Source organism: Gallinula chloropus, assembly GCF_964237585.1.
Source record: "Gallinula chloropus genome assembly, chromosome: 13".
In the NCBI taxonomy this organism is placed as follows: Eukaryota; Metazoa; Chordata; class Aves; order Gruiformes; family Rallidae; genus Gallinula; species Gallinula chloropus.
The window spans coordinates 21,807,107-21,833,937 of NC_140098.1; the positions used below are offsets into that span (position 1 = coordinate 21,807,107).

General features: G+C 59.0%; 2 protein-coding genes across 2 annotated transcripts in view; both read right to left on the reverse strand.

Annotated features, from left to right (window-relative positions):
- Window positions 1-7,909: 7,909 nt before the first annotated feature.
- Window positions 7,910-10,452, reverse strand: NRN1L (neuritin 1 like; the record flags this gene model as incomplete). Its single annotated transcript, XM_084270261.1, has 3 exons — window positions 7,910-8,183; window positions 8,274-8,433; window positions 10,395-10,452. 3 exons carry the CDS (start codon window positions 10,450-10,452, stop codon window positions 7,910-7,912), a joined length of 492 nt encoding a protein of 163 aa, XP_084126387.1.
- A 449-nt stretch (window positions 10,453-10,901) lies between these two features.
- EDC4 (enhancer of mRNA decapping 4) overlaps window positions 10,902-26,831 on the reverse strand; it is a gene marked incomplete at its 5' end in the record, with an annotated part of 34,446 nt that continues 18,516 nt past the window's right edge. The window contains 14 exons of the mRNA XM_084270113.1: window positions 10,902-11,663; window positions 12,894-13,057; window positions 13,702-13,921; window positions 14,666-14,852; window positions 15,741-15,906; window positions 16,507-16,622; window positions 17,175-17,330; window positions 17,994-18,174; window positions 19,074-19,110; window positions 20,428-20,580; window positions 21,456-21,557; window positions 23,227-23,690; window positions 24,287-24,440; window positions 25,183-25,271. Coding sequence (XP_084126239.1) covers window positions 11,471-11,663; window positions 12,894-13,057; window positions 13,702-13,921; window positions 14,666-14,852; window positions 15,741-15,906; window positions 16,507-16,622; window positions 17,175-17,330; window positions 17,994-18,174; window positions 19,074-19,110; window positions 20,428-20,580; window positions 21,456-21,557; window positions 23,227-23,690; window positions 24,287-24,440; window positions 25,183-25,271 — 2,382 coding nt within the window. The 3' untranslated portion in view covers window positions 10,902-11,470. The remainder of the gene's footprint in view (window positions 11,664-12,893; window positions 13,058-13,701; window positions 13,922-14,665; window positions 14,853-15,740; window positions 15,907-16,506; window positions 16,623-17,174; window positions 17,331-17,993; window positions 18,175-19,073; window positions 19,111-20,427; window positions 20,581-21,455; window positions 21,558-23,226; window positions 23,691-24,286; window positions 24,441-25,182; window positions 25,272-26,831) is intronic.

Genomic DNA, 26,831 nt, shown 5'->3' on the forward strand with positions numbered 1-26,831 from the left:
CCAGCTCTGGAGGGAAGTGTCTTCTCCAAAGCCAGTCGTGGTCAGAAGAGCTGCCTGGGGAAATCACAGGGGTATCACTTTGTATTCAGCCTGGTCTGTTTCACAGAGCTCAGCACTGAGTCACAGTCACACAACGGGTGGGGTTGGTGGGAAGAGAACTGTTGGAGAGGGGTCAGAGGAGGTCATGAACATGCTCAGAGGGCTGGAGCAGCTCCCCTACAGAGAGACTGAGGGAGCTGGGCTGGGTCAGCCTGGAGAAGAGAAGAGAAGGCTGTGGGGGGACCTCATTGCAGCCTTCCCGTCCCTGAAGGGAGCAGAGGAACAGGAAGGGAATCAGCTTGTTAAAGGGCAGAGACTGGCAGGACAAGGGGGATGGAGTGAAGCTGGAGGAGGGAAGGGTGAGAGGAGATATTGGGGGGAAGTTCTTTCCAAAGAGAGTGGTGAGGGGCTGGAAGGGGCTGCCCAGAGAGGGGGTGGGTGCCCCATCCCTGGGGGTGTTCAGGGCCAGGTTGGATGGGGCCCTGGGCAACCTTGTGTAGCTCCAGGCCTGGAGGTTGGTGTCCCTGCCTGTGGCAGGGGGTTGGAGCTCTGTGATCCTTGGGGTCCCTCCCAACCCAGACCAGTCTGGGATTCTATGATTCTGTGAAGAGATCTCTGGAGCTCTTCTTGCTCAGCCCCCACCGATCAATAGAAATCAAATCAAGGAAAGAGTCGAGCATTGGCCGTGACATCGCTGCACTCACTCGGATCCAAGACAGCAGCCACTCCACATCTCCTCACTCATGTCTCAGTAGAAGCTCCATGAATTATCTCTGCAACTTGTCCACTTACACCTTCCTAAGATTTTCTCCATGCTGAAGTTGTACCCGTGTCTTAACCCCCTCCCTGGGTCCAGTGACACTCTGCAGGAGGCAGGGAACTGGGAGACAGAGGCGTGCTGGCTTTACCCATCACCTCACTGCATCCCCTGCAGCCCTTGCTCAAGCAGAGCAGCTTTTCACTGCCTTACCATCACCAAGCAGATCTTCACTCATTCACCACCTCTCCAAGCAACTATTTGGCACAAACAGCAGGAAGGGGCCCCCAGGCTGCTCTTCCATCAGGAGAATGACGTGGAGAAGCAAGAAGTGTTTCAGAGGGACGCACAGGAAGCAGTTTAGGCTCTGCATCCAATCTGGAAAGAAAACAAGGCCCCCATTAGGATTGGATTTTAAACTGGACATCAAGAAGGTATTGTCTTGTGTAAGAGCTCCCAGCAGCACAGCAAAGGATGCTGAGCAGGCACAAACACCAGCTTCCCACCAAGCTTCACTGGCTTCCACCAAGGGCTCTCCTGGACTCGAGCACCAGGACAGTAACACGTTACAGCTAGTCCTAACACCCTCCCCAGAGAGCTTTGCCCAGGGTTGCTGTGCCTTGAAGTGTGTTAACAGAGAAGCTGAGAGCATCTGTAGACAGAGTGATCCCACATGCAGGGAAGCACCTGTGGGCAATGTGCCACCCCTCAACAAAGCCAGGGAGAAGGGTCAAACACTGAGCTTGAAACTGTCGGGTATAAACCACTAATAACTTCAACTGAGACCAGGCATCAGCTACCAGTGCACCAGCAGCTCCTCCTCACACACCTCAGGATCCCAGTGAAGCCTACAGAACCCTGAGCCACCTGCTACGGCCAGCAAGAGAAGCACAGGTGGGACCATTCCTGTGGGATCATCACCAAGAGTGTGGGAGCACAACTAATGCACTGGAGAAATGAAGAGTTACAAGCCTGCTCTGAGCAGGGAATCACAGGGGCCAAACTGCCTGGGTGAGGACAGCACCTCTGAGCCACGGCTGGAAGCACTGAGGAGGAGGCTTATGCTTCTGTGTCTAACCAGTTCTCTGCTTGGACAACCAACACACTGTATCCCACAGCTCAGTGGGGTCAATTCCCTGCAGCTCTCGCTCATTCAGAAGCGGCCTCCACCTCTCTGGAGTGATCAGAGCCTTAGTGGCTCAACACCCGAGGACAGCCCAGTAGACACGGGGTGTGAGCCACCCCCCAAGCCGGGGCCCTCGCAGGCCTTCCAGCAGCACCCCGGGAACACCTCACAGCCTGAAGCCGTTTAATCCCTTCTCCACGAGGGGCTGCCAGGGACACGCGCAGGTCGCGGCTCTCAGCCGCCTGAGGGGCGCTCACACGCTGCGGCCTCCCAGCCAGCAGCGGCTGGGCCAGCGCCGGGGCTCTGGAAACACCGGCCCTGCCCCGCCGGCTCGGCAGCGGGGGAACCCGGGCCCGGGGCTGCTCCAGCAGGGCGGGCGGCTCCGCCGGGGCCGGCGGCAGGCCCGGGCCGGGCAGACGCCCCCGAACTCCCAAACCTCTGGCTGCGGGCCCGGGCCAGCCCGCTTCCCCCAGCCGGGCCGGCAGCCTGTCCCGGGAAGCACCGCGCCCAGCCCGGCGAGGGGACGCTCCGGGAGGCGGCCGGGGCTCCCTCCCCGGCCCGCCCGTGCCCACGGCCCCGGGCAGCGGCAGGGCCGAGGCCCGCAGCCCCCACCACGCCCTCCCGGGCCGCGCGGCTGCCGCGGGGCCGAGGCGGCGGGACGGAGAGGGGGGAGGCGGCGGGCGGCGGGGCTGCCCGCGGGCCCGGAGCGGGGCGAGCGGCCCGGGGCGGCGGCCGGTCCCACACTCACCTCGGCCCGCTCCGGACCGCGGCTCGGCGCCGCCTCCTGACGTCATCGCCGAGCGCCGGGGACGCCCGAGGGGGCGTGGACACCGCGCGCGGCGATTGGTGGAGGAGGCGGAGGGCGGGGTGGGCGGGGGAGGGGAGGGGCTGCCGCCGTCCCCGCACTCTACCGCCCCCTGTCGGGGCCGCCGGCAGCGCCCCGGGGCCCGTCCCGCCCCCGGGACCCCCCGCCCGGCTCCCCCAGCCCCACCCGCCCCGGCGCCTCTCGGCTCCGGGACCTCTCGAGCCCCACAGGGTCTCTCCCCAGCCCCCCACAGGGCCCTGGGCCCCCTCACTCCACAGGGCCCCGGATTCATCCCCCATCCCTCACCCCCATGGCCCCCGTGCCCCCCCCGCAGCCCCAAAGGGCCCTGGGGCTTCCTGCGGACCCCCCTCTGCTCCACGGCCCGCAGGAGCCCCTCAGCCCCAGGGCCCCGGGTTGCCCTCAGCCCCACAAGCCCCAGGCCCCCCCAGGCTGGGCAGACCCCCCGGGCAGGGTGTTCCCGCTCCCGCAGCCCCGTCTCCGAGGGATGTCACAGTCAGCGGCTCCCAGAGCAGGGCCGGCTCCTGGGCAGCTGCTCGGAGCCAGGCCCGGCCCACGCGTGTCCCCCACCGAGCGGCTCCCCGCAGGGCTCCAGAACACTCCCCCTGCAAGGGAACCGCCCGGGAACATCAGCCCTTCCCCTCGGCAGGGACAGCCGGGGCCCCGGCTCTTGCCCACAGCCGAGGAACCAGGCCCGTGCCCTCCTCCTTTCCTTCCCCAGCTCCTCCAGTGCCCCCGGACCCGCGCAGCCTCCTTGGGAACCGGGGGGGGGGGGATTTTCCTCCCCAAACGCCCCTCATTTCCACTCTAGGTGGCCTGAAAGCAGCAGGATGAGGGATGACACCTTCCCCAAGAGGTGCTGACGGCACTTCTCTCTCCAGGGGAGACACAAACACGCCGCTCAGTTTGTTTTCCAGCCTGGCTGTCGCGTCATTCCCGCCGTGGTTTAGGTGGAGAGGGGCTATTTTCACACTCCTACCGTGCTTTTAAAAATAGCTGGGTTTGTTGCCATGCCCCTGGGCTCTTCAGCTGTTTAAAACGCTTGGGAAGTCGCACAGCAACAGGCGTTCTCCCTGCTGATGCACACTGTTGGCAGCAGCTTCTCTTCCAGGTGATTCCGGCTCAGGAATGGAAAAGGAACCAGTGAGTTGTCCCTCTTCCTCTGAGGAAATCAGCCTGTTCTTGCTTCCCAACACAGTGATGGAGCTGCTGGTGTGTTTCACCCCTGCACACCCCCTGTTTTCTGGAGATGTTTCCACATCCCCCCCACTGTCCCTGGGCGGTGCTTTAGCTCACACCCCACAGGTAAAGCCCTGTCCACGTCCCTGTTAAAGTCACTCCTGTTCCTTTAGGCTGGGTTTTGTTCAAGGTGATGCCAGCCCAGTGCCACTGGTAAATGAAACTGTGGCTGCTATGGATGGGCATAGAGCAGTGGGCTGGCACAGGGATAACTGCTCTGCAAGGGTGGGCTCACCTCAGGGTCCTGGATCTTCATAGAATCACAGAATCCCAGCCTGGTCTGGGTTGGAAGGGACCCCAAGGGTCACAGAGCTCCAACCCCCTGCCACAGGCAGGGACACCAACCTCCAGGCCTGGAGCTACACAAGGCTGCCCAGGGCCCCAGCCAACCTGGCCTTGAACACCCCCAGGGACGGGGCACCCACCCCCTCTCTGGGCAGCCCCTTCCAGCCCCTCACCACTCTCTCTGCAAAGAACTTCCCCCTAATATCTCATTTAAACCTCCCCTCCTTCAGCTTCACTCCAGCCCCTTGTGCTGCCAGTCTCTGCCCTTTAACAAGCTGATTCCCCTCCTGTTCCTCTGCTCCCTTCAGGGACGGGGAGGCTGCACTGAGGTCCCCCCACAGCCTTCTCTTCCCCAGGCTGACCCAGCCCAGCTCCCTCAGCCTCTCTCCATAGCGGAGCTGCTCCAGCCCTCTGAGCATCTCCGTGGCTCCTCTGACCCCTCTCCAACAGTCCCACATCTCCCTTGTACTGGGCCCCCAGCTCTGGACACAGACTCCAGCTGGGGACTCCCAAGGGCAGCAGCAGAAGCACCAACCAGGCTGCTCCCTCCAGGGAACCGCTGTCCTGCTGCAGGACCAGGTTCCCCAGAGGGTTTGGTGTCTCCTGCCAGCAGCTGCCCCGGGGCTGCTCCCATGGGAGCCACTAAAGGCAGTCTGGGACCACCGAGCAGGGGGAGCCTGTGGCTCAGCGCCGGGCTGGAGCTCAAGGGTGTCCTGGCAAGGCCGAGCAGAGGTCGGAACGGGAGGATGTCCAGTTAAAGCTGCTTTACAAAGCAATCCAACTTCCCATATGCCTCTCTGGAGGGAAAAAAGTCCCAAAGCCGAGCACAGACGGGGTGCCAGGCTGGGGGCTGAGCACGGCCGCCGCGGCAGAGGTGACTCCAGCTCAGCCGCTCACGCTGCAGCTGCTGTGCGGGGATTGAGGCTGCCTGTTGGCATTTCCTCAGGGAAAGCTGGACGTTTTGCTCAGGAGAAATCCCCTCATTAGCTCACACAGCGCTGGGGACTGGAGGGAGGCGGGGGGGGGGGACAAGCAGCCATCCCAGCTCCGGCAGTGGCCCCGGCACAGCCTTGTCCCATCTTGTTGGACAAGTGTGTCCCCGCTGACAGGGAGTCCCCCCCTGGCTGCCACCTTCACAGGCAGGGATTTCCCTGGGCCAAGGAAGGGAGGATTCACCCATCGAGTGGAGGAGGCGGCGTGGCCGGGAGGTCGGCCCTCGTGTCGCTGTGCCGCGTGCGCCGCCGCACAGCCAGTGTCACCATCTGGTTCCAGCTGCCCCAGGGCTGTGGGGGCCTCCCCGGCCCCCTCTGCGATTACAAACAGGGAATTCAACCGGCGACTCAGCCTAACGTGGCCTTTCTTTACCCCTTCCCTTCCCTTCCCTTCCCTTCCCTTCCCTTCCCTTCCCTTCCCTTTCCTTCCCTTCCCTTCCCTTCCCTCCCCTCTCTCATAATTCAGGTTTGTCTCAGGAAAGAGAGAGGGAGATAATGTCTGTGGAGCGCTTAATCTTCTGCCCAAAGAATAGCAGAGAGCAAATTAGGATCTACTCCAATTAATTTGCCTTGATGGGCAAAACCTGGAGAGCAGCCATGTCGGGGAATTAAGAACCGGAGCGGGGAGCGCAAAGTAGGTCGCTGGAGTTTCATAACCGGGGCGATGGGCTTTCGCAGCGTGCTGGGTGCTCAGAGCACCCCGCGCTGGGAGGACACCAGTCCTGTCCTCCCCCATCCACTGCTCTTTGTGTCACCAGTCAGCGTGCTGGGAGCCAGCCGGTCAGTTTTGGGAGCAGGAATGTGCCGTCCCATGCTGGGGCACGGCTGCAAACCCATCCCGAGCCCGTGGACCCAGCAGGAGGGTGGACACCAGCTGCTCATCGGGGTTTTGGAGCTCCCAAAGAGTTTTCCTGGGGGTTGGCATGCCCATCCTTGCTGTCACACTGCCACTCCCAGCCAGGCACCTGGGTGTGACACGGCGATGATGCTATGGGGGGGTCACCAAGCTGTGGCAACCCCCAGTCCCATGCCTGGCACCCCCAGATCCCAGCCCTGGCTCCCCAGAGCTGTGAGTGCTGCAGGCTGTGTGGCGACACACGGACGGGGACAGCGGCCCCTCCAACTCCACAGCCACCTCCTGCCACCCCACCAGAGGACGGTGGGTGTGGGCTGTGGCGTCGAGCCCGCGGAGGTGCCGGCGGGGTGCCGGGCACGACGCGGTGCGTGGCTGGCGCCCGCCCGGCGTTTATCCTCTTACCCACCCTGCGGGGATCCGGCTGTAATTCACCCTTAAACACAGGATTGCCGGGAGCTGGAAGGAAAGAACCGGCGGATTATCCCCCCGGCACCAGCGTTAAACACGGGGAGCGGCAGCTGCCGGCCAAGGAGAGCCGGGACGGCGTCTTGTGGGGGGCTCGTCCCCGGTGCCATCCCCACTCTTACCCACGTGGAGCTTTGTGTCCCTCCCCAAGGCCACCCCAGGCCTGTTCATGGAGTAAATAACCCGAAATAAATGTGGGGTGCCCTGGGAAAGCCGAGGGACCTCTCAGCCTCTCACACAGCACCCCAGCACAGCCCGGCCCCGGGGGCTGCAGGTGAGCGGGGCAGCCCCAGCGCCATCCCAGAGGTCGGGGATCAAGGTTGGAGTGACCAGACCTCACAGGAAAAGATTCTCCAGTAAAACCAGCAATAATTTTCCCGTCCAATGGGGACGGCGCTGAGTGAGCCTCTTGCCCACACGTTACCGGCTCAGAGACGGGGCAGCGTGCGAAGGCTTCCGCAGACCAAACCACGGCCCGTGCCCCGTGCCCGGGCGTGGGGATGCTTTTGGGATGGCCTTGGAGTTACCCTGGGGATCAAAGTCAGCACAGCATCCTGCTGCTCACGGCACGTACCTGCTTTCCTCATGGCTCCTGCAGCAGCCCTGGCACATGGTGGTACTCAAGTTGCCCAGACGATTTTGACAGTCAGGGTGCATCTTCCTTCCACCGACACGACCAGGGTTGGCCTAATTTCAGGGAGTCTCACTCAGGAGCTGTGTGAGAGCTTTGATTCCCCGCTTTTCTTCACCTAGATCATCTCATCTGAACCCCTCTCCTTTTCCCTGCAAAGCCCAGTTTCCTTCACCACCAGTGACAGGACCAAACCCAGCAGCACCAAACCGAAAGGGATGGAGGACGGGATTTCTTTCAGAAAATGACCTGTAAGGGAACAAGCCATCGGTGCTTTCCTACCATGCCCCTCACAATAAAACTGTTGGACCCCTTTTGACAGGGAATAAATCCCCTGACAAGCAGTTGGTGGTGGGAATTCCAGGTCCAGCCCCGCCCATGGGCTGCCCAGCTGGGGGGACAGAGCTGCAGAGCCCCCAGACCCTGTGACCCTCCCCGATGCTGGTCCAGGGAGCATTTCCCCTCTGATCCCTGGAGCAAACCTGGAGTTTGGGAAGGGCAGAGAGACAGGAGAAATGTAAAAGCGTCTTTTAATATAAATATAAATCCATCTGAAGGGCTCCAGGAGAGGACTGAGCCCTGCCAGCCATGGCCGGGGGTGGGGGTGGGCTTGGCAGGGACCGCGGGTACCAGTGCCCAGCCAGCGCCAGGGCACAGAGCCAGGGCATGGGCCGGGCACCCCGCAGGCAGGCAGGGCTAGAGCCGGGGCACCAGCAGCGGCAGGGCCAGCAGCACCAGGAGCCGGGGGTGCGGGGGGGTGGCCGAGCCCCGCAGCGTGGCCTGGCTGGTCTTGGTGGCCGGTGAGGCGCGGGCGCTGGCCAGGCGTCCCCGGGCGCTGCACAGCTCCTGCAGGTTCCCCTGGAACTGGATCTTGCGGGACTCCTGGCGCAGAGATTCCCAGATGGCAGCCGCTTCCTCGGGGCAGCTGGACAGCACCTCGCTGGCGCAGGCGTGGAAGTCGTCCCAGGACCTGGGGGAGACGGGCAGGAGCGAGGGGGACCGCTGGCGGCACGTCACCCGCCCGTCCCAGCGGCTCCCACGGGGACACGGGGACACTCACTTGCAGATGGTGTCCAGCTCCTGCGCCTCCTCGCCAGCCTCCTCCCGCTGCCGCCGGACGCTCTGGGCCATGCTGTCCCCCAGGCTGATGAGGCAGCCGGCGAAGCCCTTGTAGATGGTGTCACACTTCCCCGCCATGCTGACGGGCTCCTGGCTCGTGGCTGCGGGAGATGGAGAGACGGAGCTGAGCCCCCGCCGACACCCCGAGGGCCACCGCCTGCCCCGCTCAGGGGGACGTATCACCAGGCTGGGGTGACGCTGGGCTCTGAGACGCGGCGAGCAGCTGCCGCCCTTTCCTGCACCCCGCTGGCCTCCCCTGCATCCCCTCCCCAGGAGCTCAGAGTGAACCTTTGCTCCCAGCCCGGGAGCGCCGTGGCGTGATGACCCCGCACGCGATGCTGCCATTAGCCCCAGGGGAAGAGCAGCGTGCCGGCCGCTTCGCCTCGGCCTCCCGGGCTCTGCCCGGAGCCATCTGTCCCGGCTTTTATCCCCTGACAGCGAAGATTAATTTGTGACTACAACAGAAAACCCCCAACCCGAGCACAGGAGCGGAGGCTGCGTAAGCCGGATCCCCGCTGGCTGCAGGGGGAGAGAAGGAAAAGAGGAAAAGGCGAAAAGCAAAAGGGAAAAGGCACAAGTGCAGCTCCAGCTGTTCCGCCTCGAGGAGCCCCGGCTCCCTGCTCTGCTCCCCAAGGGATGAACCCCCCAGTACTGCCTGAACCCCGGTGGCAGCCACAGGTGACAGGGTGTGTGGGGGATGATGGCGAGCACCATCCAGGGATGGGGGAAGCTGGTGTGTCACAGGGAAACACGGTGGTCAGTGGGGCTCTGCCCCAGGATCCCATGGGGCCACGTCACAGGAGGTAACGGTGCTCTCAGAGGAGCCACACCTGTGCAGCCAGCAGCTCTCTAAGCTGAGGGTGCTAAAAAGATGTGAGGACAGACCTGGAGGTGTTCCCCACAGGAAGGAGCCCCCAGAAGAAGCTGAAGGTTGCCCAAGGCAGCCAGGATGTCTCCAGGGAGCCATGTGCCGAGCTGCTGGCATCCCATGCCAGCCCCCCTGGAACAAGGCCCTGAGCAAAGCGGCTGTGGCCAAGACTAACAGCGGGACAAGCCTGAAACCTCAGCCCATCCCAGAGGATGGTGGGTGCCCGTAAGGAGAAACCCCCATTGCACTGCCAAGCAAAGTCTTGGGGTGATGCCAGCAACATGGGGCACAGATATCGCGGGTGGTGATGGAAAAAGTGGGATCCGTTGCTTCTCGTTTGACCCAGCCAGGCAACAAGGGCACCCCCCTGCCAGCCCAGGGACACACTGGCCCTGGGACAGTGGCTGTAAGGCAGGGTTGGGCCAGCAGACACCTTCTTTGGGCCCATGGGTCCCTGCTGCAGGCTGGGGTTTGGGCTGCTGGGCTCCTCTAACGGCCAGCACCCTGAGCACAGGGCTGGGCAGGGGAAGTGGGAGAAACCAGAGCGGTGAATCGCATCCGCTACCCCAACCGCAGAACCGCGAGCACAGAACCTGGCTTTAGAGAGCCCATCCTCCCTACTATCAGGGCAGGAAACCCGGCAGGGAGGGGAAGGGGACCCCGGGGTGCTGCTGAGCATCGCTGGCTCCGGGAGAGCGCCAGTGGGACCGTCCCGCTGCTGGGGAAGGGCCTGAACCAGCCCCCGCCGAGCCCCAAAACTGCCCCGGGCCAAGCTGGCCCCCGGGCTACCGCATCCCCCTGCGGGGCAGGGGTGCCGGGGGGTACCGCCGTGCCCGGAGCCGGGGGGTGGGAGGAGCGGGACGGCGTTAAGGCGACGTGCGGGATGCTCCGGGCGATCGCTCCCCGGCGGGCAGGATGCTGCCCCCGGGCCCGGGGGAAGGAGGGCGGGCAGGGGCACGGAGCCGGCGGCCGGGGCTGCCCCGGGCTGGAGAGCCGGAGCCCGGCGTCCGTCCCTGCCCGAGCAGAGGGAGCCTCTGGCAGCGCCCGGCAGCAGCGGATCCGGGCGCCTCGGGGCAAGCGGGCAGCGGGCACCGCGGACGGGGCTCCCCCCTCGACCCCCGCCCCCGCGGACCCGGGACAGCCGAGCCGCGGCCGGATCGGTTCCCGTCCCCCCCCCCGCCCCGGGACACTCACCGAGGTGCAGGAGCAGCGGGCACACGACGCCCAGCAGCCGCCAGCAGCCGCCGCCCATGGTGCGGCCCCGCGAGTGCTCCGGGATCCGGTGCCACCGGCAGCCCCGGCGCCAGCGGCAGCCCCGCCCCGGCCCCGCCTCCGGCCCGGGAGGAGACGCCTCCTCCGGCCCCGGGCAGCATCCCCACGGGAAGGGCAGGAGAGCGCCCGGGGGGCTGGAGCAGAGGTTAGGGGACAGAGGGCAGCCCGGTGTGTCCCCCCCAGGAGGGTTCCCGGGCTCCAGGACTGCTCCAAAGGCCACGCAGCCCCCCCCCCCAGCCCCACGAGCTGTTCTCTGGCTTTTTTCCTGCAAAAGTTGTTTATTGAATCGTTCTCAACGTTATTTCAAAAAAAAAAAAACAAAACCAAAAACAAAACAAACCAAAACAAAAAAAGAGTCGAAATTTAGATAAAAAGAAAAACCTGGTGTAAACCAACCCCCCCCCCCACCCCAGCCCGAACCACGGGCAACTCCAACACACAACAGAACTGATGCCCCCGGGGCTGGCACAGCTCTGAGCACCCCAGCCCTTTCCACACCCAGCACCACGGCCGAGGGGCTGGGCACCCCCCCAGAGCTCGTGAAACCCCCTCCCAGCGACTTGGTTCCCCCTGGGGAGGAAGAGTTTGAGTCCTTCACAAGATACAGGTAGGAGGAACCAGCCAAGGAGGAGGACACGTGGCTGGCCACCCCCTGCTCGGGGTACCACAGACCCCCCCTCGCTGCGCACGGTGGCAGAATCTGAACTAAACAGGGAAGAAACGCAGCTGCTGGTGGTGCCTGGGGCTGGGGGCCAGGCCCCAGGGGGGCACAGGGGACTTAACTCTCTCAAACAAGAGGCTATTTAGGAAAAAATAAGCCAAGTGAGCGTTCAGTGACTATTTGGAACTATACACAGATGGCATTTGCCATAGAGACATCACACACATGTTGATAGATTTCCTGGCAAGAGCTCTTAACACAAGCCATACGTGGTTAGTAACTATCAGAGCTGCTGGGGGGGCTTCCCTGGAGCAGCCCCCAAGGGAGCCAGGTCCTCCTAGGACATGCCAGGGGTGACCAGGCCCTGGAGCATGATCATGAGGCGACGGGCAGGCTTGCTCAGCGTGTTGTGGGGTTCCACCTGGAGGAACTGGAAGAGTTTCTGTCGCACTTGGTTCATGACTGACCCCATGTGGTCTCGGGTGATGGGGTCGCTCTGGTCCAGGTGCATCACTGCTTCCTCCAGGTAACTGAGGGAGAGGAGACACTGGGGTCAGAACCAAACCCCAATCCCATTTGGTTCATTTGTACAATTCTGCTCACCCACCCACCCAAAACAGCCCGGTGAGCTCAGCCATGAGGAAATGAACCACACCACTGACTCACAGCAGGGGCCACCTACTTCCTCTGTCAGGTAACCCATAGCCCCCAGCCTGCTGGGCACAGAACACAACCTGGCTGCGTGATCCGAACTCTCACAGCCGAGCGACAGCTCCCTGCAGTGCCAGGGGTGGCACCTGGCCCCAGGCCACTCTGGGTCACAGCTCTGGAGCTATTTTCTTGAAGGCCTTTTTAGCAGAATCTGATGCTGATGAGCAGCAAACATGCTCAGGGGTGAGGCTTCTTGTAGCCAAGGGTGTGGTGAGGGCTCCCTGCTGCCTGTGCAGGAGGGATGGGGCAAGAGCAGCTCTTCATACCAGCCCAGAGAAGCAGACTGAGGGCAAGAGATCACTGCCAAGGGCTGAACTCAACACCAGCGGCCTTAACTCACCACTTATCAGCTCATCTGTAACTTAAAGCCCTGTTTCAGTTTTTCTGGCTTGCTCTGAGGTTTTAAGTTGCCAGTATGATTTCACCTCAGTTGTTTCCCATACAAGCCACAGTCAGAGCCCACAGGTCCCCTCCCAAGTTTCCTTCTTAGGGCAGATAAAGGGCTTTGACTCAATCACTAAATATGTTCCCAGCAAATACCAGCACAGTCACGGTCCTGTCACAGGAGCTTTGCTTAGGACTTCTAATAGACAGTACTCTCAGGAGCTCCTGCTGCCACCTCCCACCCAGCCCGCCCAGCAGTCACGACGAGATGCTGCCAACACCAAGCACAGCAGCAGGGTAAGGACTGAGGACAGAGTGAAGCAGCTCTGGGTATCAGGCTGTCCAGGAAACATGGCTCCATCCCCCTCCTTTTGCCTCCCTGGGGGAGCTGCCCCTTTGTTAAAGGAGGCTGTGGCACAGACCATGAGTATTTACAGGCGACAACCCAGAAGGGACCAGCACCCACTGCTGGGTACCCCCTGGCAGCAAAGCTTTCCAGGGCAGCACCTGCACCTTTTTCCCAAGTCACTACCGGCAGTTTGCGTGCCAGGAACAGGCTGCAGGAGCTCCAACCTTCATCAAAGCACCACCTTCCTCTTCCAGGCAGTGAATTTAAAGCCAAGAACCAGGAAGGGGTTCAGACCCACAGCTCTGATCGTACTCACTTCAGCTTCAGTTCCGTGCGAGTACCCAAATCTGAGGAGAGCTGCTGGATGAGAGAGAGCAGCACAGGCTGGGACAGCGGGCAGGGATGCTGCCCGAATACTTGCTGAGTATCCACAGTCTCACAGACATACAGGACCAGGTTGAGATCAGCTGCGGTTAGAGCCTGCAGGGACACAGGTAGAAATGCAGAGGAACCACAGGCAGGTGAGGGATGGGGGACAGAGGGACACAGGGCAGGAGGAGGCAGCTCGATGGCTCACCAGCCTCCTCTGGGAGTGGGATTTCCCACAGAGCCACCACGCGGTGCAAGCGGAACCGGGTTTGGGCTCTCGGTCCATACCGGGAGGACCCCGTGTCTGCTCGAAGCAGAACAGGCCTCGCTCAGGGAGAGGGCAGCAGGTTATGGCTGGCAGGAGGGAGCAGGACTGTGTCTGCATCCCCCAGCACAGCACCGCTGGGGTCTGTCTGCAGCAGCCCAAAGGGATCTGCTCATGTATTTGAAGGCCCAAGGTCAGGGCCCAGCTGGCAGATCTGCCTGGAGAGGCTTATGAAGCTGTTGCTCTTCAGGGGTGCACCACATGCCACCACTGAGGACAAAACCCTCCAGCAGAGCAGGGAAGAACTTCACTGCCACCGAGTCACAGACCTTGCACAGCTCTGACTTGTCCTGCACCCCACTGCCACGGGCCTTGCAGCCACCTCCTGTACGAGCTGCTGCAGGATTATGTCCTCGCCCCACATAGCTCTGTATTCCCCTCCTCCATCCCCCCACAAGCAGCTGTGCCCACTGCCAGGGAGCCCAGGTACCTGCTGGAAAGCTTGGTTGAGTTGTCCCTGCTGGAGCAGCTGAAGGATGTGAGTTTGCTGAGACTGGAAATCCAAGTGTGCGGAGGGGATCGGAGTCCCGGCTGCCGAGCGCATTGCCTGGACGATGCTGGAGGTGACAGCTGCTTGCTGCTCCTTCATAGCCAGGCTCACTTCCCCCTTAATGACTCTCTGGACTTGGGTCAAAATAGACTCCTGCATGCTAAAACCAAGCACAAACACCCCAAAGGGGCATCTCAAACTGAGGAGCTGAGGGACCCCACAGCACACAGTGCAGGCCAGTGTATCGTGGTTTAATACACACTGGCACCAGAAACGCACTGCCCAGGGCAGCTCTGCAGCCAGGCCCTGGCATCCCAAGGTACGTGTGGAAGACACTGGGATTCTGAGCAGGAAAGGCATGTTTTGGGGAGCTATGTCTCTCATTACACCATGTTTGAGATCATTGACACCTCTGGCTTACTGACACAGTTACAAAGCTCTAGGTTCATCCCCAAATGGGCCCAGCTTTCTGCATCTGTCAGGTGCAGCGTCCCAGCCTTCAGATGACACCTTCAGAACAAGATGAAGGTGATTAGAGGGCTGGAGCAGCTCCCCTATGGAGAGAGGCTGAGGGAGCTGGGCTGGGTCAGCCTGGAGAAGAGAAGGCTGTGGGGGGACCTCATTGCAGCCTTCCAGGCCCTGAAGGGAGCAGAGAAACAGGAGGGGAATCAGCTTTTCCAAAGGGCAGAGACTGGCAGGACAAGGGGGATGGAGTGAAGTTGGAGGAGGGAAGGGTTAGAGGAGATATTGGGGTGCCTTGTCAGAAACTGCCTTTGGTTTGTGCTGGGCAGCCCACGTGCTGTCTCACCCTGTGTGGCACACCGCTCGTTTCGGGAGGGTCTCTGTGGCACACACGTACACACCCCACTGGGATCTCCCTCTGCCAACCCAGCCCCCAACTTACTTGCCAACAATAATGTGGAGCTGGTGCTGCACCTCTGTGTGGATGCTGGCTGCGATGGTGGACGCCAGCTGCTCGGTGGTGCTCTGGAAGCTGCTGATGAGCTGCCGAAGCTGGTTCAGCAGCGGGTCCCGGGCCTCCTGCTCTCGTACCTTCTTGTTCTTCATGTGAGTCTCAAGCTGCTGGATATCTGTAACAAGCAGAGGGGAAGAGTTTGGGACACGGGTACCCCACAGAGGTGGGAGGGCAGAAATCCAGCTGCCAGGCCCTGCGTGTTCTCCAGCAGAAATGATGTCTGAGCAGGCACTGGAGAGAGGGGAGGACGCACCAGCCTTGTTTTGGGCTGTGTTAGGCTAACGACCTCCCTGCAACATTTCTGACCAAAGGAAAAATCACATCTGCAGAGATCCAAAAGCTGGATTTTATAATAATTTATGAACTAGTCAGATCAAAAGGGAGAGGAAGGTAAATAAACTTTATTTACTAGTGGGAGACTTGTAAGGGCAAGGAAGGGTGCACAAACCAAACAGCAGCTGGAGACACTCTGCAGATCTACAGGTAAGAGAAGTTGCTGTGCTAGCACCAGCCAGCTTCAGCCCCTCAGAAACCTGCTCAGCAGAGTAACACCTGCCTGGGCTCCCAGGGAGCTGGGGAACAGCACCCCACGCTGAGCACAGGAAGGATCCTCCCCAGGGGGTCAGCGTACAGTCGCCCTTACTTAAGAGTGGAGTTTTCTTGCCTCCAGCCTGACCGTACGAACATTGTCCAGCCACTGCTGAACCTCTGATCATCCCTGTACCCTTCTCTAAACCTTCCCTGACGTGTTTATTGCTCAACAGATGAAGTCACAGACTCACAGAGTGAGGCCAAGCGTTTCACTGCATGAGAGTGCAGAGGAGAATCCCTGTCCTTACAGCAAAGCCTCCTCCCTCCTGCTTCTGTGCCCCACGCGTGAGCCAGAGCGCACGGATGGGCTTAAGGAGCCACCACTGAGACTCTCAAAGGCAAGGACATGAGGAAAGGAGAGCTAACACAAACATGCTGTGCAGAGGAAGCCTGGAGAAGAAGAGCCACTCACATTCCTGCGTGCCCTGCTTGAAGCTGTCGTTGATCTGCTGGAACATGGACTGGCAGCTCTTCTCAAAGGCTGGCAACACCACGCTCTGAAACATTTCCCTGTACGCCGCCTGGATGGGGCCCTGCATGGTATCAGCCGTCGCCCGCACCACGCTGTCCGTCAGGTTCTGGCAGGTACACACGAGAGAATTAACAGCTGGCTGCAGCCCCAAGAGGGGAACAACCCCCACGGGGGCCTCCAACACCCTCCCCCAGGGAAGGGGAGGCCGGTGCCAGAGCGCGTGTCGCCTCGGCTCCGTGCGCTGGGTGGGCTGTGCCGTGACTAGAGCAGAGCTCCCGCTCGCCGAGGGGCTGCCCCAGGACAGCACCACGTCCCCACACAGCAGGTGCAGAGCCAGGGAAGGGGACACGGCCAGCAATGGCTTCTCTCCCCTTCCCTCCAACAACCCCCAGCTCCCCACTGAGGTAAGTACCAAGCTTCTGCTCCCTAAATACTGGGGAGATGGAGAACAGAGAGAAGGAGGGACAAACTTCCAGCTGGTGGGTGGCCCTAAGGCACGGCTGCAGTGGGAATTCCCTGCTCCCAAAGAACAGGAACAGACAGGGAAGTGAGAGGCAAAGCAGGCACGGGAGGACACAAGCAGCTCACTCTGCTGATGGGACCACTGGCAGCTAAACCAACCTTATCTGGAGGGATAAGGTGAGGAAGAGGTATGAGGAGTGACTACTCAGTGTCCCAGGAAAAGCTGTGGCCTGGTTCCCCTCACCTTTGATTTCACTAGCTTGGTGATGCTCTCCTTCAGCGTCCCCTCAACAGCAGCGAGCTTGGTGGCGACAGTGCTGCTGAGCTGGCTGGCCATGGGGTCCAAGCTCTTGGAAATGCCTAGGCACAAAGACAGGAAAATTGCAGCTTTAAGCCTGGAGTCCTGCTTTAAAAACCCTGAGAAAGACAAAGGAGTCAAACTCTTCTTGGATATGGCACAGCAAGGGGCAATGGTCACAAGCTCTGACGTGGGAAGCTGAGGTTGGACATTAGGCCATCCCTTTTTGCTAGGAAGGTGGTACAGCTCTGGGAGCCACCAGAGAGGCTGGGGGATCTCCCACCTTCAAGATTTGCCCTGAGTCACAGCTGACCTGATCTAGAACAGCATGTTCACGCAGCGTGGTGGACATGGGTGGCTGCAGAAGGCTTTTCCACCAGCTTTTCTTTGAGCATGTCCTTACACAGATGGTGCTGGTGCATCAGGGAAGGGCAAAGACAAGTTCAAGCTTGCTCCAGTCCAACCTCAACACTTCCAAACTGATCACCCTCCTTTGCTTTCCCCCACCTAACAGACTCCACGAGTTTTATGGATTGGAACAGAAGGTCAGACCATGCTCTCTGGAGGGGCATCTCCTCTGGGAGGGGATCCACCTTCAAACCTTCAACACTCACACTGGGGTACAGTCTTCTTCATCTCCTCACGGATGGTCCTCTCCAGGCGGTTGCACACAGCAGTGGAAAGGGACTGAGAGAGCTGCTGAGACAGATGCTCCTGGAGCTGCCCGTTGCGCTGCTGCCCTTCCGTCAGCGCTCGGTCCAGTCTCCTCTCTAACAAGGACATAGGTTAAGGAGCACAAACAACAGGTTTCCTCCCTGCCCTCAAGGAGGGACACCAGCCTCACCTCCAGAGGCTCAGCGAGAGCAAGCGTGAGGCTCTGGTGACAGAGGGGCCTGGAACACGGCTGGAGTGTTGCAAGAAACAACAGGGTGCTCTTAAAGAAGCCATCAGGGTGAGGGAAGAGCTCTGGAAGGCAGGTGGAAAAGCCCAACAGCCAGCAAAGCTCAGCAGCAGAGCTCCCTGCAGGTTAAACCAGCTGCGCCCATGGGCAGCTCAGCCCCGTGCAGCCACTCGCTGGCTCCTCTGCAGCGATGGGGCAGAGGACAGGAAGGGTGAAAGCAGAGAGCTCACAGGCTGAGATCAGCCTCCAGCTGCAGGAGGGGAATGGAGAGGGTCTGGGAGGCAGAAATCCTTCCTGGGGAGGGGGGAGGCCCTGGCACAGGGTGCCCAGAGAAGCTGGGGCTGCCCCTGGATCCCTGTCAGGGTTCAAGGCCGGGTTGGATGGGGCTTGGGGCACCTGGGCTAGTGGTGCCCCTCTCCATGGCAGGGGGACACTGTGGGGCTCTGAGTGCCCTGCCCACCCACACCAGTCCGGGGTTCTCTATCTCTAGCCTGCTGTGCAGCTCTCACAGAGCACTTCCAAACAAGGATACGCTCCTGCTCCTGCTGGGAGTCAATCACCCTCTCCATGTGGCCCATGAGGGAGCTCTGGATGGCATCGAGGTGATCCGTGAGTCTCTGCAGCAGCTCCATCTGGCTCTGGCGCAGCTCAGAGAGCTCCCGCTGCTGGCTCCTCAATATGCACATCAGCTCATCCTGGAACTCTGGTGTCACCTACACATGGAGAGGACAAACTTTTGTTTCTCACAGGCTCAGGACAGGATCAGTCCAAGCTTTCTGCTACATATTAAGGTGACCCTGTGCCCAGGGCCAAAACATAACACACGAAGGAGAGGAACAGGGACAGCTCAATGCCCATTCCTAATGCTTCTGTCCCAAAAATAGACTGATAAAAGTACATGAAGGTCCCAAATGATGGGACCACTCATAAATGGTGGCCTCAACTGTTTAGATCCAAGTCTAAGCTCTGGCATCTACAAGGCAGAAGACCACATTCTGTTTGCTTCTGGCTGGGTGCTGAGTGTTTGGACCTCTCTGTGTCAGTAACGGCCTCAGACACCTGCGAGCGAGCTGCTGAGGCAGGAGCTTCCCTACAGCTCCCCATTTATTCATGAATCATCAATCCCTGGAGAAGTACAGACACAGTTGGCTGGCTGTTCACCTGCTCAAAATATCCAGCAGAGGACTACATGCCAAGGCAGCAGAAGAGCATGCAACTCTGCCAGGGGCACCTCTGCCAGATATGAAGGTACGACCAACAGGGATAAGAAATCCCAACAGGCCAGTCCCAACATGACCCTGACTTTGCTGGGAATGGCTTTTCCTGCACGGGAGTCACCTCAGCAGGGAGGAGGAAATGAGAGGGGGAGGTTTGGATGACACTTTGGGTACATGGGTGTGCAGAGGTGAGCAGGAAGCCATGGCTCCTGACCGAGCAGCTCCTCCTCTGCTGCAGAGTCAAAGCAGCTGCCCAAGCATAGCCCCTCGGGCACCACAGGGACTTGGGGTACTTCCAGGAACAGGGATGAACTTTCTCTTGGGTCCTTTGTGGGACAGGAAATGGAGCTGGAGCACCCCTGCCTTGGGCTGCAACTCAGCCAGCTCTGACTCACCTGGTGGTTAGATGACCTCGGAGACTGGTTCATGTCCCTGGAAAGGAAAAGAGAAAGAGAGGTAATCCAATTACGCCAATTAACTGCCCTTATTATCCGAGCCTTCTGCCAGAACAGCTCACACTGTTTACAGCAGCTTTACAGTTTACACTCCAGCTCACACTCCTGTTTTGCCCAGACTAACATGAAGAGCAGGTGATGGAATCCCAGTTCTCAGAGCACCACCACACCATCCCCTGCTCTACCACAGGCCCCAAGCTCCTTACAAGCTGGTCCTTTCCAGGGAGAGGATGGGAGCCAAGCCCAAATGAGGACTGTACAATGTACAGCACACACCCATTGTCCAGTTTTGTCCAAATCCAAAGTTGGGGAAAGCTTTGCCAAAACACTTTTTGAAGATCTCCTGGTATTTAACAAAGTACCTGGTTCTTAAATACAGAATTAATGAGCCTCAAATCATGTAGATTCCAGCTCTTGAGGTGAAGAAACTAGTGATGCACTCCAGCATAATAAAGAAAAACACTGAAGTGATCCACTAATATTGCACATCTCCACGAGAGTCACAGATCTATGAACACTCAAAGGCTACCAGAAGGAAAGGAAGCAGTTGTTGTTCCCAGGCAGCATCCATTCAGCAGCTTTAGAAGGCCTGAGGCAGGAAAAAATCAAAGTAATTTCAGAGACTAAGAGTTTCTGGGTGTCATAGTACAGGACCAAGCCAGAAACATAACACCACAGCCCATCTCTGCTGTAATCCAAACCACAGAGCTATGGGGAGAGGAGCAGAGGGACACAAGCAGTCCCTGTGCAGCTCTCCTTGCATTAATGTGGACGGGTTCATCCAATTTGCCCCGGGCAGCCCCTTCCCAGTTGTCAGTTTGCTGTTACAACATCCATATGGGAACGTTTAGGAACGCAGGGAAGCAGCAAGCAAGTAAGGAGTGGTAGGTACTGCTGAACAGGGGCACTGCACCGGCGTTCCCAGGTCAATCAGGGCCAGGGCCGGGTTAAGCTGTACTCACAGCATCATAATGCCGATGACACCTTCACCAAAACCAGCAAACAGGCCCAAGTCCTCCCACCCCCAACTTGCACTTTACCTCCCACACGTTCTCCCGAAGCCCAGGCTGTATTCTGGGCGTTGAGCCCCAGCTCCAAAGGCAGTACAGACCTACCCCCCCAGCCCTAAGTAGCAGGAAGCGGCTGAGTAACCAGCAGCCCTTTGCCACCTGCAGACCGGGGTGTGTGCTGGGAGCACCCCAGCCCAGCCTCCCACTCTGGTCTCACTGCTAACAGGCCGTGGTCCTGTCCGGCTGGTCCCGCAGCCGCCTGCGTCCCGGCAAGCCCAGCGTACCCGTCATCCTTCTTGCCCTTCCGCTTCAGCTTTGGGGAGGCCCTGGGGGACGCCTTGGCTTTCCAGTCCTTCACAGGCAGCCTCTGCGTAGCTGCTTTGGCACCAAATCCCCCTGACGTAGAAGCCAAGCTTGCAACTTCATCATCGTGGTCACTATGGAGGAACAGCGGGGGAGGAGACGTCACTCGCCGGCGCTCAGGGGAGTCACACTCTGCCACACACAGCCAGAGTCACGCAGCCAGGGACACCACCACCACCTTGACCTCTACACACCCCAGCACGGCTGTGCCAGTTGACCCAGGGCTACCGCAGCCGAGCTCGAGCGCTGCGCGGAACAAGGCTGGAAGGGTCTCTGCGGTAGCGCCCGCCGCGGCTCAGCCAGCGTGACGAGGTGCTGCCTGTCCTCGGGGCACACCCCACCCTGGGACGTGGGGCTGAGGCAGCAGGGAGCCCAGGCACAGCACACCCTGAGCCGCATGGACAGACCGTGCTGGGCGCAGCACCTATCGGGGAGCAGGGCATAACTGGGCTGAGCCTATGAAGTTTGTGGTCCCTGGGGGCATTCAGCTGCTGACTGGATGTCCAGCACAGGCAGCGTGTTTCAGCCAGAGCTGAAGTCTGGGTTCTGAAGGTGACAAACAGGGCTGAGCTTGCCAGCCACGCAGAATGTGCCCGCTGAGCTTTTGGATGGCTCACCAGGGAGCCAGGATGTCAAAAGCAAGAAACTAACCCCCGAGATACCCTTACTGCCTTAGCTCAGGCACAGGATTTGGAAACTGATCCCTTCATAGGCTTTCACTGGCAATTAAACCCAGCTCCATCCACACTCTTAGGAGCGACACAGAGCTGTCCCTACGGACAGTAAACTGATCTGAAGCCATCAGAACGTGACGGAAGCTGCACAGCATACACATGTGAAGTCAGGAGACAAAGCAAAGGCATTCACTCCATGTGAAGGCTCCCTGGGGACAGAAGGGCGAATGCAGCCTGAGCTGCATCACACGGGGTGGGAGAGGGGGCTCTGGTACCTTTGTTCTGCACTGGCATCCTGGCTGTCGTGCTGCAGCAGGTGGTAGCTGTGCCGGTGGTAGGAAGAGCTCTTGTGCTTTTCTTCAACCTCGTCCCTTGGGCTAGAGGATTGGGGAAAAAACAAAGAGGATAACAAATATGATTGTGGAAGTCTCATTCTAGCCTGGGTATTTGCTCACTCCACTTCTCATGAGAGACCTGATTAGAAGGTCTGAACCAAACAAGAACCTCCCACCGATCTGCATAGATCCAGAAAGCGGCGGGTAGAGGTCAGAGGCAGTAAACACTCAAACTTCTCCACAGGTTTTTCTGAGGGCCTTAGGGAGAAGCAGCTCAGCTATGCTTCAGGGACCAACCAAGAACCCTCTCCCAACAGATATCTAGGCAAGACAAGGAAGCCACTACCCAAAATGGGCAGTACTGCGTGTTTCAGTGAACAGCATCACCGTGGCTGGGGTTTCCTCTCATCACACTGACCCCTGGAGCAAGAGTCATCAGTGCTTCTCCGTTCCTTCAGGTGCCTGAGGCAGTGTGGCAACATGAAGGGCTAGCTCTGCCACCCAGAATGGAATCCTAACGGTGAGCCCAGCCCGAGCCTCACAAAGGTTTTGAAAGCAAACTGCACGTGTTTCTAAGCTGCAGACAAACTAGGGCTATCTGAATTCAGCCTGCAGGAAGAACAGCAGCAACCACCTGCTACTTTCACGTTTCATGTGCTTGACTGTGCTAGAATGTAAAGCAAAAAAGAACACTCATGGATCCAGAGATACCTGACCCTCTGATAGGAGCAGCCCTGAAGAATTCAGAGGCAGAGTGGGATTGAGGGAAGCTCCAAACTCCTATGCAAGTATTTTCTCAACTTGAAGTGACGAGCAAAAGCAAAGCCACTTTGTGCAGACAGCCTCAGTGCCCTCCCCAAGGCCACCAGGGCTGAGACCGTGTCCTGGGGCAGGGTCCTCAGGTGTGGAGGCACAAGGTGTGGCCTGTCTCCCTCGGTTCTGATGGGAGGGTACAGCCCTGAGTGGTCTGAGGGGCAACACCAACACTCTCCTGCCGAAAGGGAAGGGGTTTGGGGCTCTCAGGGTGCACACAGCCCTGGCCTAGATGGACTCCGGAGGGTGCATCTTGCTGTTCCCCTCCCACTACAAGACAGACACTGATGCTGTGCCAAGCCCCAGCACTGCTCCAGTGCAACAGCTCACTCCTGGGAAGCTGAGCAGGTGACCTGGTCCCACTCAGCATGCCTGCTCCACAGAGACACTGCCATTCATCCCCTGACTGTTGAAATACTCACTCTACAGTGCTCATTGCACAGGGACAACCCTAGGAGAGAGACTGGCCATCACCCTATAACAAATCATGTCAGACGTGGTGATGGATACCCTTCCACGAAGCATGAACGCATCGCCAGGGGCAGAATTTAACTGGTGCTGGTCTGGGGGGGGTTTGTACTCTGGAATCAAACAACATCCCAACTCAAGCCTCCACTCCCACTTGGAACACGAAGGCCAATGAAGTAGACATTTCACCTTCTTAACATTCATGCTGCAAGGGGTGTTAAGAGAGACAAAGTGCTGGAGCGGGCCTGGGAAGGTCAGGACACCGCGCAGACAGACCAAGCACGCGGGGAGGTTGAGTCATCTGATGCTTTAAGGAAAGGAGGGATGGAGAACTGCTCTGGTTTAATGACTCCGCAAGAGCTTTCCACCAAGCTGGCCATCTCTTTGCACTGCCCAAATTGCCCTAAGCAAGACAAACCCCAGTGATTACCTGTCTGCCATGCTGTTCCTGGTTTCCCTGGTTATGTCAGGAGCTGCTGGCCACGGCTGACTCACCATGCTGTCAGAAGACGCATTTTCCTGAGTTAGAGCAGTCTCCAGTAACGACGGAGCATTCAGTCTGTCCACCTCCACTGGAGGCATGTCCAAAGAGTGGTGGCTGTGCTCGGAACTGTGCCTGTTCCTCGGAGACAGCAGATGCAAGGCTGAGGCGGCGGATGCCATACTGTCTGCGTGGTGAGAGGGCTCCAGCACCTCCGCGGGGAGCCCGGACGGGGCTGCCGCGAAGCTGCGCTGCAAGGTCTCGGAAGCGATCTCTGGGATGTCTTGGGACATGGCTGTGGAAGCAGAGGAAATGACGTCTGGCGAGCGCTCACGGGTGGGAGAAGCTTGGGGCACCATCAAGGGCTCCACCTCCTGCAGTTCCAGTGCTAGAGAGGAGTTTCCTGGCACGACCTGAATACAAAAAGCAAACAAGAGCCCTCAGAACGTGAAGACACCCCAAGAGCTCCCGACTCTGCTCAGCAGATAGAGAAGGGCCCCAGGACTCTCAGCTCAGCTAACACCACAATGAAACCAAGGCTAGTTTGGACACACTTTCAGGCCAGTTGGAACACCCTGCTCTGCTCCAAGGTCCCTTCTCCCAGAGGGAAAGCATTAGGTTTATCACAGAGTGCCTCCTGGACCAAAAGCTTATTTCCATGTCAAGCTTTGGTCATAGCCTGTTTTACATCACACCTGGAAAGAAAGCATTAGGAACAGGAAATTATTGTCTCAGGCCCATCAGACCAATGAGGAGGAGGAAACCTGTGCACTGACTCCTGATGCAGAGGCAGAGACCAAGCAAGAACAGTCTCGTGCTCAGAGCCGTGCTGGCTGACATGAGGTCAGGCTCTGTTAACAGGCTGCAGATCGGGGCCAGCAGCTGTCTCTTCCCAAGGGTAGGTGCTGACCCTCTTGATATCCAAATGAGTCTAACTGCAGGTTGCAGAAGCACAGAGGGGTTGCCTGGTCTGGGAGAAGGAGGAAGGGAGCAGCATTGGGAGCCTTACTGCAACAGGTGCCTTTGGTGTTAGCTTGTCGGGGAGGCCTGGGATAAGAACTGAATGGCTCCTAGGACTGGTCTGCAGACTGCTGCTACTGCTACTCAGCGTGAGGCTCGTGTCCAGCTGCATCTTGGGGCTCACAGTCAAGTCTTCTGATGGCCTGAAGAGACACAAGCAAATCAAGCAGGTCACCCTAATGATCAAACACTCAAGGTGAGGAGATGGGATCTGCAGGTCAACAGAGGAGCCCAACCCAAGCTGCACACTGGTATTCTCCAAGTCCTTGCTCTTTTCAGCAGGGTCAGCTACTCCCTGTGAACTGCACCTCCATCTCCCTGTCCCCACACAGCCTGAAGAGATGAGGGGCATTGCAACCTCTTGGAAGTCGAGGGGTCCATGAGAGAAAGGACTGGCTGTATCTCCAGTGTGCACTGCACAGAGCTCAGGGAGGAACAGGACACTATAGCATCAGTCTTTGTCCTCTTTCCAGCCCCAGGCCTGAAGTTTCTGCCTGTCCACAGCCCAACCCACTGTGACACCAGTAAGATTTTCCTAAAGGTCCCAATTATCTCCCTGCCCTGCAGCGCTCTCTTACCTGTAAACAAGGGCAGCCCTTGGGGAGAAGCATGGAAAGCAACACCACTGAGAGGCAAGGAGAGAATCCCTACGAGCCATGAAGGCAACAACAGGGCCATCAGCCCCTCGTCTGACAACAGGCACACTCCAGGCTGCACCAGAGGTGCAAACAGTTGTCCACATAGGGACACTGGGACTCGGGCCAGTTTCTAACTCTGGTTACAGTCTCCTCTGCTCCCAGACACACCGCAGCTCTGCGCTGCCCCCAAGGGCCAGATCACTTCAGCTGAGGATGTATTATTTATTTAAAGACAGGAGCTGTTTACCTGGGCAGAGAGGCATCTGTGACAGACGTGCTGCTCAGGGCTGTGACTGCAGTCAGGGAGCTGACACTGCTGCCTGGGGATACAGCGATCTAGAAGAAAACAGACTTAGGTCAGGGTGAGACACATGAGTCCAACAGCCTTAATCTGAGAATGGAAGAACCTCTGGAACTCCTGAAGAGCTTTGGGTGATGAGGGCATAGAAGAGACCTGGAAGTGCTGGTGGATAGCGGGCTGGCCATGGCCAGCTCCTCTCCAGGCCTGCTGCCACGAGTGAGGCCAGAGGCTGTGCAGGGTTTGGGACCTGCACAGCCAATACCTGGAAGCAGAATGCTCCAGTGCACAGGAGGAGGCATCGCTCACCCAGCTCGCTGGCTAGCAGTGAAGAGCCCAGTGGGATTTGCTGACCCCCACTGCTGCTTCTGGCCACCCCTACAGAGAACACAGACGTAAGCACCAAGCACTCAGCTGGGGCAGCCAACCTTCATACGCTCAACAGCACTCACAGCAGAGATGGAGCTAAACTCAAGGCTGTGTCCACCCTGCGGTACTCCTGGGTGCTGGTGGTGGCCACAAAACAGGCAGCAGTGAAAAGCTGGGCTGAACCTGAACTGTTTAAGGAGCCACTCCTCAGCTTGATCCTCACAGCAATCAGTATGTGCAACCATCACCCCATCAACAACCTGCCACTGCTCCCCTGGGACACCTTTGCATTGAGAAGCCACAAAACTAACACCTGCACTCAGGAGCTTTGCCAGCAACATCAAAACATTCAGGAGTTTAACTTATTCTTTGCTCCCCAAGCTGTCTCCAGGGTGGCTCTCTCCTTCCTGCACATCTCCACATGCTGGCCACCCTCCAGGCTCCTCCAGCAGACACTTAAGCTGCGGAGACAGCCATGCACTGCAGGGACAGCCATGCACCTTCCCTGGGTGGGGGAAGCCCTGCCTTGGGGTGTGTACTCAGGTGCTGCTCACAGGTGTCTTCCTGGCTGCTGAGATGTGGATCAGCACAGCAAATAACTGGTGGTTTCTCTCTCACAGGAAGGCAGAGGCAGCACAAACAGCAGGCTCTTCACCAGCAGAGCCCACACCTTGCAGTTACACTGCTGATCACGAACATCTGAGCGGGTTTAAGGCAAAGCAACATGCTGTTTGGTGAGGAAACAGCAAGCTCCTGCACTGCTGAGTGTTGGTATCACCAAGAAGAGGCAGCAGAAACCAGTGCTGAGTTAAGACAGATGCACGGAGCCTCCAGACATGCCTGGTGCGACCCCGAGGTGCAGGATGTGGCCACACACGTGTGACAGAGCATTCAGAGGAAGCCTGTGTGTTCTGACTGCTCTCTTGGAGCTCCACTGAGGAGTAGAGCTTGCTTATGGCTCTTCACCAGGACACTCTGCTGTCCTTTGCAGAGATCACCAAACCCTGAGGAGTGTTTCACATGCTTCCCAGTACTGAAATCCCAGGCACAAGCGGCAGAAGACTTGCCTTCTGCCCAAGTTCAGGCCTGCCACGCTAGATTAGAAGCCCCAAACACTGAGCTACTCCATGAGATCTGCCACAATTATCCAGCCATAAGATGCTACAGTCCCATCACCCTACCTGGGCATTTCAGAGTGGCATTCCTGCAGGGCCCCATCAGACAGGGTA